The sequence below is a fragment of the Tauraco erythrolophus genome, chromosome 9 (assembly GCF_009769465.1).
Source record: "Tauraco erythrolophus isolate bTauEry1 chromosome 9, bTauEry1.pri, whole genome shotgun sequence".
Lineage (NCBI taxonomy): Eukaryota > Metazoa > Chordata > Aves > Musophagiformes > Musophagidae > Tauraco > Tauraco erythrolophus.
This window is the reverse complement of record NC_141473.1, coordinates 15,179,329-15,191,500: the sequence shown is the minus strand read 5'-3', so window position 1 is coordinate 15,191,500 and position 12,172 is coordinate 15,179,329. Positions and strand designations below refer to the sequence as shown.

At 43.9% G+C, this 12,172-nt stretch overlaps 1 protein-coding gene across 3 annotated transcripts in view; it reads right to left on the bottom strand.

The window, feature by feature from the left end:
- The window catches only part of SLF2 (SMC5/6 complex localization factor 2), a 31,525-nt gene extending 24,896 nt beyond the window's left edge, over positions 1-6,629 (bottom strand). For 2 of the 3 annotated variants that reach the window (XM_086616340.1, XM_086616339.1), the window contains exons 1-3: positions 6,520-6,629; positions 1,949-1,992; positions 784-1,481 (exon numbers count right to left, since the gene is read on the bottom strand). In XM_086616340.1, coding sequence (XP_086472466.1) covers positions 784-1,481; positions 1,949-1,992; positions 6,520-6,629 — 852 coding nt within the window. Of the gene's footprint in view, positions 1-783; positions 1,490-1,665; positions 1,673-1,948; positions 1,993-6,519 lie in introns of all 3 variants that reach the window. The other variant, XM_086616341.1, reaches the window with a different exon arrangement.
- Positions 6,630-12,172: the final 5,543 nt, after the last annotated feature.

Below are 12,172 nucleotides of genomic sequence, written 5' to 3'. Positions count from 1 at the left end.
TGGTTCTAAATCTCTCCACCTTTAGGGCCATTAGCCACTTGCATCCCTGAGCTATAGAGCAACATAGTCCAGCTGGCTTTCCTCAAACAAGTCTTAAGGAATTTAAATATCAAAATGACAGAAAGCACAGACAAGCAAATACAGAGGGAGAGGTGCTAACAAGAAATGGAAACACGAGCTAAACAATCTTTTTTGTTCCATTCACAGCACATTATGGAGGCACACATACTGATCTTCCTTGCAAGCAACCAGCAACCTTTAAAAGGTTTTCTTGGTTGGTAAAATAGCGAACATAATTCAACCTGTAACGACATACTACATATGTAATAGGATCACTTCTATCTCTATCTAAATACTGTGGCTTAAGTGCATAAATCTGAACTGCTATTAACCGCAACTTCTTACCAGCAGAAATTTGCCAGGCTGTTCCCTACACTACATTGTATTAAACTCAAGGTTATAAGACATTTAAAATAACAAAGATATTTTCTCTACAAAATACAATTTAAAGTTACAATTTCCATAGCATTTCCATGCTTGCATCTAATCCAGAATATCTGTCCTGCTTTGAAACCAGGATTTCTCATTTACTGTATAATAGTTAAGAATTAGCTTACACATGTGTGACCTAAAATTTACAAAGCAATAGCAAAAGAGCCCAAACTTTTGTTACATCTGAAAAGGCAGCACCAAGAATCTGAACCTACACCGAGAAAAAAAAAAAAAAAGTCACATGCACAATAGGTCACTGATTTCCACCTTTAACAACTCCTTTAAACACACCTGATGTGATACACTTGTTCCTGAGAATGGCTTGACAGAATGTGGCTTAGTTTGTTTTGTTCTATGTATCTTCCGTTTCCCTTCTCTGCAGAGAGCTTCCAGTGACAACCTAAATTCAGAGTCAGCTGGAGCGCAGGGCAATTTCACGGGAAGCCCGGGGTTTTGACACAGAGGTGTGCTGTTCACGGGGCCATTATTTCTAGCACAGGCTTTTCGAGTATCAGCTTCTGATGATGAAACCCATTTGTCAGAGTCTGAACTTGTGTCTTCTAGATCCATGCAGTCAGTTTTCTGTTCCCAACTATTTCCACAGGACAATGGTGCTCTTGTTACATCCAGACTCTTCTCATTTCTTCCCAGTTCCGACTTGACAGTTTTATCCTTTTGGGGCAAGAAACAGCTGCAAGATCCTGTGGTAGTAAGGATTCTTTGAATCACGACTCTCGGGTACAACGAATCCAGTGCCTTGCATGCTCTGCCGTTCTCTAAAATGTTTACACTGTCCTTTTTCTCCTTAAATCCTCTCCGAAAGGCATCTATCACAGGACTTGTGCGTGGTGTTTGGTCTGGCATCTTTTTTCTTCTGATCTTCTTTGGAGAAGACACTTTCTTTTCAAAACGTTCAGCGCATAAAACTGACAGTCCGATTCCTGCATCTTTTACATTTCCTCTGCCTGGTGAACACAACACAGTTCTGTCTTTATGGCCAAAGTCCAAGAAAGAAAGGTAAAGATGAATTATTCACAGTCAAAATATTGGGGGAAAAAAAAATCTTATGAGATTGTATTACTTGATAGATCTCTCTCATATGCAACCCAAAATTAATTTACTTAATCATTTAGTTTTGCTAGTGCCATGTGATTCTTTTCATAGAAAATACCCACATGATCTAGGTCACAGCTTCAGTCGTTACAAACAATCTAGCTTAAGCATGAGACAATAACTTGAAATAATAATTATATCCTTATTTAAAGAAATAAATTTTAATAGGAAATTAATGTTTTCAGTTAGAAAAAAAATTAAATGTGCTCACTTCAACATACTTGGTGAGCTATACTCCTTATATTGCTGCTCCAATTTGGAATGAGATTGGACTATACTTCTGGACACTTATATAATTGAAACTCATATATAAGTATCTTCCATTTAAAAAACATATACTTACCTTTGTTTAAAACTGGTTTGAAGAACTCTGTAATGGTCTGGTTTCTGAAGAGAAAACATAAGTTTATCTTTTTAAAAGAACAATATCTAAATGTCCATACAGTGAACGCTGATAAAATTAAAATGCTGTAATTTATTTCTACAGGTTTTTTTTTAATGTCAGCAGCTGTTATTTCTGATAGACCAGAGAAAGCATCATCATCCTCCTTGTGGCCTTCTAGCTAATGAAGCCAACCTGTCAGTTTCCTCACTCAAACTGTTTCCTTTATCATCCTAGTAAGTCTTAACCACTCTTCCAGTTTAAACTAAGCTTTCTTAAATGGGATTGATCTCATCTGTATCCAGTATTCCAGATGAGACCTCACCAGTACCTTATGTGATGGGGTTAACAACCTCCCCATCTCCACTGTCAACACTTACAGCTGGTAACTCCTGCTGCAATTTTTTTTTTTTTTTTTTTAAGGTGTTACAGTGTTAAGTAGCTGGTCTTAATACCATCAGTGACCAAAACCTCTTCATCATATTATGAGTTGCAATCTGCAAGTGCTAAAGTTCAACTAATTCTGTAACTTCTTTCTTGTTGTCCAAAATCCCTTCTGCACCACTGTTGGTTGCTTTTTTCATACATCCGGTGCCAGGCTGGGAAGCAAATTCCCACCTGCGCTATTACCAGACTTCTCAGCAGGAGCTTGTACCAGCACTGCCCCTTAACAAAATACACGTGTCAGTGGCTTCCCTCGCAGCACACAGTATGGGCATCTTCTGGCTTCCAACAGAAACAGCAGTCTACAACCATCTTATTTTTACACAACGTTAATAGCCTCCTATCACAGGTATTTTCTCTGGCAAGAATAAGTGATGTTCTCACATCCCAAAGCATTTCTCTGTGAGAGAATGTCACTCCTAAATATGGGCAGATTGTCTGAGTAACGTACAATTTGAATATTAAAATACATCAGGAACGATGAACCTGCTATCTTCATCTTCTCCCATGTAGCAAGGAAGTTTACTAACAACTTCAAGGCTAAACTGATACCTGTTTTGGAAGTTTCTCTTCAAGTTCCAACTAGACATTTGTGTGAGAAAGTAATAACAATACAGACTTGGTTTTGACCTTCTTCCATCTATCGTAACCTTTCTGTGCATTCCAAAACAAAGCTAAATCAACACTGTCTGTGCAACAGTGATTACAAAGGCAAAACTTATTTATTCCAGATTCTTAGCTAAGGTATTCAAGCGCCCATACATGACTATTCTTTCACAGACTCAATCGCCATTTTTGAAGTTCAGGCCAAAAGAACCCACTGCTCACCTGTTCAAACTAAACTTGGACTTAATTTTGAATCTTTCCATAAGCTCGTTACTTTCACTTTTGCATTTTCTAACACGGCTTCTGTATTTTTAGCACTTACACAAATACAAAAAGCTGTTTATAATGCACTGATTCTTCTTTAATTGGGCTACTGGCAAGCGGTGGTGTCTGAGTATACTGTAACTCAGTAAAAAGCCACCTGTAATCAGAACATGTCAGTGCATAAAACTGTCTTTTTGGCTAACCAAAGAGAGCAGAAAAACTACTTGTCAAATACTACTTGCCTCCAACCTGCCTCGGCTTAACTTGACATAGGCCAAAACGAGCCCATTCTTCCCACATGCTGAAGCAACAGGGTCTCCAAATTTCACTTCGACAGAAGAATCAAGAGGCTAAATTGCAGGTTTATTCACTGTTACTGCTGTTGCTGACTGATTTGTCTTTCTGCCCTAGATCACCTCTCACTGACACCCTGACCGCACCTTCTTACAGCAAGGCCCTCTCTGCCTTGCGTGCCTCAGGACACTCCCAATGCTTGCTTGGGACTGCTCTCACAGCTGCCAAATCATCCCATGCCCACAGCTCCCTGCACTGCTTATCTTTCCAAAAGCCTTCTATTTTCCTAACTAAGCAACTGTACTTCTTCCTTCCAGGTTCAAGTCTCATCTGCAATACCAACCAGTGTCAGCAGTCCAAATCTCATCTTCTGTTACCTCTCAGATTCCTCTTCACAATTAAATCCTGAAGAGAAACCAAAACCAAAGCCTTCTCCTATCTTCTTCCTTCTTTCCGCAGCCACTGATTTTGAACAACTGCTTATCTCCCTCCCACATCCACTATCTCCTTGTTGTATCCTTTTGCTACCTTCTATTCTAAGTGCAATAGTTTTGTAACAAAATTCACGTTTGTGCCATAAGTATACAAAGCCTTGTATAACATAACTGAGAGACTGGAGGCAGTACCACTAGGGGAAAAAAAAAGGCCTTTTTTTTTTCTGGGATACAAGTTTAACTTGAGCAGAGACTGATTAATTTCTTAGACTCTAGACTTTGACTGATACTTTCCACTTCGCATTCTACTGTTTTTTGGAAGAACAAGGGATAGGAAATGTCCAACTAAAACTGAATAATAATTTCTCAAGTGCTGTATTGTATCTCAGACAAGGAAGTGTACTAGAAACTTCAAACAAAAGCAAAGGGTGGGGAAAAAAACAACCACCATGGGATACAGTACAAGGAAGAACATGAGAAAGCACTGGGCTTTCCAACCTGCTTTTCATATATAAGCAAGTACAAAAAGAACATGCGACTTTCTACATGAACAGGACCATAACTGTTCACAGACTATTTACAGGATTGAATAGATAATAATAATAGATTGATATTAAAACTATTGTTTAATAAGAGATCAAATAATCAGCCCTAAAAGAATGAAGAACTGAAAAAGCAACAGTAAGTACTGTTTCTCACTCTTCTACCTAACATGAAAGTCACATGAAAGTCGTTTAATATATCTTTGTCAACAACTACACAGCTCTAGTTAATGCTTTTCAGCAAAATATATAAATTCAACAACATATAGTTATCTCCGCTAAACATTATTCCATCATTTTTTGTGAAATCTCATTTTAACTGAGACACCAGGGAGACCACTGAAAGACCCAGATAAGAAAAGGCAAAACCCATAAACACATGATCTCATGTGACAAAAAAAAAAAAGCAGCTACACAGCCAGGAGATGCACCTAAAAGACCTTCCAGGTCTTTAAAAATTAAGGGCGCAACCTGCATGAAAGAGGGAGTGAGGAGATTCCTTCACTTGTTTGAAAAGACAAACTCCTGAGTATTCTATAAAAGTAATTAGTGCTTACAGCCATATCAGCAGTTATCGCTGATTAGATAAAAACCGTACTTTTAAAAACCTGTGCTGGAAACATAAGCAATAGCTCAGAGAAAGCAAAGCCCCACAACATAGGAATAAACTACAAAACATAACTACATCTTTGAGGAAATGGAGCATCTTGAAAAGCACCACAGAAATAGAATACATTAAAAAAAAAAAAAAACAAAACAGAAAAGAAAGTCGCACATAAAACCTCACAATGGTCTCTTAGATGACCACAGCAAAACCGAGTAGTTTCACTTCCTTAGGCAAGAAGCAACACACAGATCACTTCCTTGGGCAAGAAGCAACATACAGAAGAACTGAACTTTTACCTTCTCCCTTTCCTTCAAAGGTCAAGGCTATCAAAAAGGAGGATCAACAGAAATGAACAAAATAAGGTGCTGCTAATGGCGTAAGAAAATTATGACTTGCCTCAAACTGCAAGAAACAAAACTTACTAACTCAGCGGCCTCTGAAAAACCTCGTTGTTTTCGGCAGAATTTGGATTTCTAGCTGCTAGACACGCTCATCATGTCTAGTAACTGTCGTTGACAGCCACTGCCTTCGGTGGTGACCTTGTCCTTCAGCACCGTTAGCGGTGCAGTTCACAGCTTGAACAGGCTCGAGAGCTGAAACGAGGACAACTGAAGCTCCCTCTTCAGAGCCGAACTGCCGACGCCCGCCCAGCTCTACAGGTAGGCTCGCTGGCCAACATCGAGACACAGGATGGGAGGACGTGTGGGCACGCGAGAGGACTCGCGTATTTTGAATGATGTGCTGAAGATGGCCGGGTTGGATGGGGCATTGGGCAACCTGGTGTAGCGGAGGGTGTCCCTGCCCATGGCGGGGGGGTTGGAACTAGATGGTCTTTGAGGTCCCTTCCAACCCGAACCATTCCGTGATTCTATGCTAGTCAGTACTTGGCTAGACATCTTCTTCAGTTTCTCTGTACGCTGTCAGGTCGCTTGGCCATCAGATCCCCTTCACCTCGGCCCACGAACCGAAGCACCACATGAAAACAAGGGCAAGCGCCTCAAGGATGGAGCTCCCGCTGCTGCGAGTATGGATGAGGAGGGCACCGGCCGCCCCTCGTGGCGGGCACACCGCCCTGCTACCCGACAATCTCGTACCTCCATCGGCCAGGACTGAACGGCTGCGGCGGGGAACAGCACCGCGAGTCTCCCGCGGGCGCCCGCGCCCCCGGCCCCGCCACCGTCCCCCCCGCCCGCGCCCGGCGCGCAGCACGGCGGGAGCCGCGCGCCGGAGGCGCCCCCTGCCGGAGGCGCGCCGCACACCTGGAGCCGGGAAGCGTCCCGTGGGGCGGCCGCGGCCACCTCCCACACCTCCGCCCATCCCTCAGCCGCTCCCCACCGGTACCTGAAGTCTCTGGCCGTCTCTTTGCCCGCGGCCGCCAGCATAAAATGGCGTCGGGACCTGGTGACGGGCGGGCCCGGAGAAGGCACGCCCACGCCGAGCGGCCGGGTCATGGCGCGGGTCGCCCAGCTGACTCCGCGCGGCGGAAGGGAACGAGGAGACCGGCCGCTCTCGGCACCATAGCAAAGGCCGCCGGCCCGAGCGATCCTCGCCTCCGGGGGCTGCGCGCGGGAGGCGACGGGGATTTGGGATTTTTTGGGCTCGGTCGCCGATTGGCTGAGCGGCTGAAGGGCTAGCGCCGCCCGTTGGTGCTTTGCCGCCAGGGGCGGCACGGGCAGACGGGCCGCGGCTGCGATTGGCTGTGAAGGAAGCGGGAAGTCGGCGGCATCTTCCAGGGCCGACAGAGGAAGGGCGATTTGGCGCCTTGGTCTCGTGCCGCTCAGCCCCCCTCTAATTCCCGCTCTCCGATTGGCGCGCGAGGGGCGGGCCCCGCCCCCGGCGCGAGCGCGGGGCACCGCCGGGCTCCGTCCCGCCTGACGTCGCTGCCTTCCGCCCTGCCGGAGCCCCGCAGGGAGGGCGCCCTCGGCCCGGGGCACGCACAGGGCGACTCCTCCACAGGCACAAGCATCCTGTGAGGAGAGCGGCCAGGGGCGGCCGGTGAGCCGCAGGCCGTGGGGCTTGTGCTGCATCTGTGAGAACACCCAGACCATGTGTCCGTCTCCGTAGCCGCTTGACAAAGCGGCACCTGTTGGGAGGATGAAAAGTTGGGAAGGGAGTAACTTTTCTGAAATCATCCAACATCTCTACCGAAACAGCATGCAGACCTGTGCCTTCCAAACCACAGCCTGCTGCCCAGTTGCGCTCTGCACCTTACTTTGCATCCCACCCCCCCCCATCTTTAAAATGCATTCTTTGTGTGATTGCCCTCTGTGCTGCACTACCGCATTTCAAACCCTTAGGCACAGGGTCAAAAACTGGACCCGACAACCTGGAGAAACAGATTTGCAAGCTTAGGGAAACCCAGTACTGCCGTCTGTAGGGTTCTGTGCAAATTTACATAATTAATCTCTGAAAATTAGCTGTATCAAAACATCTCCACAGTAGGAGCTCTTAACAGTTTTTTAACTGGCATTGCACAGACACAAGCTAATCCCTGCCCTTGGTCTGCAGAAAAAAAGAAATAACATGAACAGAGCTTCCTTTACAACAGTGCCCTGAAGGTTATCTGGGGCAGCTTATGGTGAAACCGGTTTTGGTTTTGTTTATTTTAGCACTTTGTCTAAGACTGGAGATGACCAAGGGCAATCTTTTTCTAATGTTTTTCTTGGATCCATGAAACAGCAGGAGACAAAATTCACTCAAACGGGGAGGAGCTCATCCATCTGATGTCTTTTTTCACACCCTATCTGAGGTAGGCTGGCCTAGGGAAAGTCTCCAAAGCAGAAGTAACAGTAACGCAAAACTGAAAGCACAAGTCAAAATAGGAAACTGGTTTTTGAGCATCTGAAGTGTCTGATTCTGCAGTGTACTACGTACTCCAACCCTCCTCCTTTCATCCTGCCCCATCCTTCACACTCTGTTTTTCAAAAGCTTTAAGCCATGTAATTTATGATGTCTTAAACCCAACCTCAAAAGAGCAAAACTTTTACTGACATCACATCGTGTACTTTGCTCCTTTCTTGATTCAACCCATCCCACACACACTGTCTTCAGCTGCAAGCTCTCTGTCCAGGGACTATCTGGTAAGAAACCTCCCAGGAGGGGATCCCACTGTTTGACTACACACTTCAAGACCAACCATACACAACAGTACAAACAATCCGTGCTCATGCTGGGTGTAACTTCCTTGAGCAACAAATGAAGAACAGTTGGACTGTCTGTCATATATTAACTTACTGTCTAATGAAGTGTTAAAGCAAAGTTTCATATCCAGTGTTAGCCAGGAATTCCAAAAATATTTCTACACCACATTGAAGTAGATGAAACTGAACTTGAGTTTAATACATGAACCCTGCAAAATTGCAATAAACTTGGAGGCATTTTTACAGTTACATGACCTGGAGATGTAAACAGTTACAAAAGACAAAAAAAGTGTCAGCTAGGGAACACATTGCCAAGTTTGCAGGAAATGCAGGGACACCAATCAGCTTCTACAGAGAGTCTGACTCCAGCATTGGTGATGGCAAGGTGGAGCTGATTCTCAGAAGGAGTAGACAGCAAGGACACAAAAAAAACCCAACCCAGTCATTACCTAATAACATGGTTTACAATAACCTGCTTATGGCAAGTGTCCAAAACACAGTCACCGCAGAAGGTAGGGTAAGGTGGCACTGTGGACAGTGGGGGAAACAAGAAAAAAAAAGTACAACAGCTGTAACAGTATCGGCTTGTTTGGTTGGTGTTTTTTTTTCCCCCAATCAGGAGAGTTGCTTGTGTATGCACATATGCATACCCTCCTCCGTGCACACGCCATACATGCCCTACAGCACGTCTTAATCCCAAATACACAGGCAATAGCAGTCATTAGAACACAAGTATAGCTATCAGTAAGTAATCATAATACTCAAACTACTTTTTAAACTTACTTTAATTAGGCTAACTCTTACCACTACAGATACTAATTATTCCCAAGAAAGAGGGAATCTTACTTTCCCTGACAATTTGGGAGCACTTCACTAATTACAACTCCCTTTCTCCAAATTAAGCAAAAGTTAGAAGACACTTACTTCATGCCTTGCTTCGAAGTAGGAAAATCATTTACCTTCTGCCCAATCCTGTGGTATTGGTTTTCATTTCTATTAGTCCTTCCCACCACACAGCCTGAACGCCCACAAATAACCAGAAACTTTGAAAAAGTACAAATCTGGGAAACTTGATAAGGTTTTAAGTCGATCTGGAACTATAGTGGGGGTATTATGCGAGCCATTCTTTGTTGTTTATTTAATCTTTTCCTTAATTGCCTTCCAGAATGACTCATGCTTTTTACTTTCAAGCAAAAGCAGGAAGTATCCCAGAGTGCGGCAGTTTTAAAGCAGTATCCGCAGGGAAACGGGTTGCCCACTGCTCGGCAATGAACAACTGCGGGCCACAGCCCATTAACATCTGAAACGTATCAGTCACAACGATGTGATCTTTGTTATAATATTTTAATGTAGAAGTCCTAAAATAGAGTTAAAAGCCCTGAGTCTGAAAGGGCACGTATGCTTTTTTTTTCAGAGAAACAAAGGAGGGGAAATCAAAGCATCATTTCTAGTCTGCAAAGAAATTGCCTTTACGCTTTTGAAAACATAGCTGGACTTCAAGATTGTTCGATTTTCATTTAAATACATCAGTACTTTCAGCCTTTCTTCTATAAAACTGCCCATCACCGCAGAATTACCATACTTTAGCACTAGAAACTAAGTACTTCTGAAGTCTTAAAATGGCAGCTAAAATCATACTTTAACAAAACCTCATCAGTTTCCTGAACGATTTTAGTTTGCTTTCAATTTCAGAAGCCCCAGAGATAGTGAATACTTTAAATTTATTTGTAGAAAAGGAAGGTTGTTCCTTCCCCTTGTAGATCCCTCACCCAAGGGGTTCTGTGTGGAGACATCTGCTCCTCTGGCAGAAAAACCCTTTTAGACACACTCCAGCCCTCCCAACAACTGCAACCACCACCTGTATTGGGCTCTTCTGCATTGTTGCAAAGGAGCAACCATGAGTGGCCACGCATGGCTGACGCACAGAGAGTCAGCAGATCACTCATGGAGCAGTATGCTTAGGTACATGGGCCATCAGAGATTCACAGCCATGGAGCCACCCTCAGCAGTCAGGAGAGGCTATAACCTGTGTTCAACCAATCAACTCAAGCTTCATCTTCAAATGATTTGTGAGAATAAAGCAGTTTTCCACGGGGTGATTTGCAGCCCTGATCTAAATGGAGGAGGAGGTGCTGTAGGTTGCAAAGTCACATAATGTATGGCATGCAGAGCATTGCACATGGATGGCCATCGTAAGCTATGAACCTGCATCCGCTTTCTAACGTGACTGTTTCAAAGCTCTGTAAGAAATACTTACCCTAACCACCCACATTATTTGATATTCCGGGGACCTCCCGTCTCATTAATGTGTCTGTTCATTTCCACCTAGTTTTAATGTGCCTGACCTCAAAGGCATGGCAAAGGCTAACTCATTCAAAATCATTGACCTTGTGCTACCTCAAGGGAATCAGAGCGGAAAGATAAGATAGCCTTCTGAAGTGGCAGAGGACCATGAAACTCTCCTGGAACATTAAGTACAAGAACAGAAACAGACAGAAGAAAAGAACAAGCAGTGAGGCTGCAAAAGGAAGATTTCCCTAAGGAACCAATGTAGGATGACAGGTAAGGGCAAAGACAGGTATCTTCATAGATCTTCCCCCCCTTGGAGTTTAAGTGTTGTAAATTGCCTTTTCCTTGATACAGGATCAAGTCTGTGGAGAAACCAACCAACAAATATTTGTTAGCATATCTTTTATTAAGGTGTTATACTAGACTTATTAATAGCAGGTAACTACCCAGACAGTAAATTCAATTATTCTTTCATGATTCACACATATGCAATCACTCGTCATTACTCAGTCAGGAAGAAGATAACCACTGTGCTTTTCTCAGATACAGAGGCTCATACCGGTGTGCCAGTGGCTTCAAGGTCCATGCTCAGAAAGTTGTTCCGTTTCTGCAGATGCATGTGTAATCCTTGTCAGCATGTAGCCACCACTGCCTTCTTGGATGTGGCCCAAGTTACACAACCCGTTGCTGATGGCGTATGTGCTGGTGGCCTTGTGCAGATTCATCTATGTCCTGGGATCATCAGTTCCTGTGGATTCAGCAAGGCCTCTTGGCTCTGGAGATTACCTGTTCCTGGGAGACTTTTGCACACTGCCTCTCAGCATGTAGTTTTCCTCTCTTCAGCTTCCTATTTTCTGGTAACTATTTCTCTATCCATATGTATCTAGATATACCTAAAGAATCTGTTTAAACTCAGAAGGGGATTTTGAGGCACAAGCGCTCCAGATACACTGTAGGCTGTTCCTCCCAGGCACAGCATTGGCATCTCTCTCCTACCAACCACTATGAACACAGTTGGTCACGGTTTACAGCACAGATTCCCAAATCTGTCTCCAAACCTGGATCTTCCAGAACACTTCTCACCCACAAAGTTCAGCATGTCACTGCTCCAGTCATGCATTTTTTTATTTCAGTAGCAGGAATCACTATGCTATGTGTTGGCAATATAATGATGCGCTTTGGGGGAGCTGAACTCTCCAGCACCCCAAACCCAAAGATTCTTATCCATCATCCTCCTTTATAGACACTTAAGTAATGTCTTATACCATTGCATGATGCATTTTCCTGCTTGTGATTATCTTCTACCACACATTTTTTCCATCAATTATTTTCATCACACATGCATTTAATCATGCTTTCAAGCTATATCTAATGCTTAGCTACTAGCAGTTCATGCCGTGTATCCCAGTGCTATATTCAGACGCTATCATATCCTGCCACAGGTATTCTCTGACAAATACTGTTACATTTCATGGCTACAGATACCTGCATGCCAGTCTTACCTCGCTGCTTATTAGTCATGCTTTCACGCTTCCCCTTATTTCAGCTAAACAGCTATAATAATG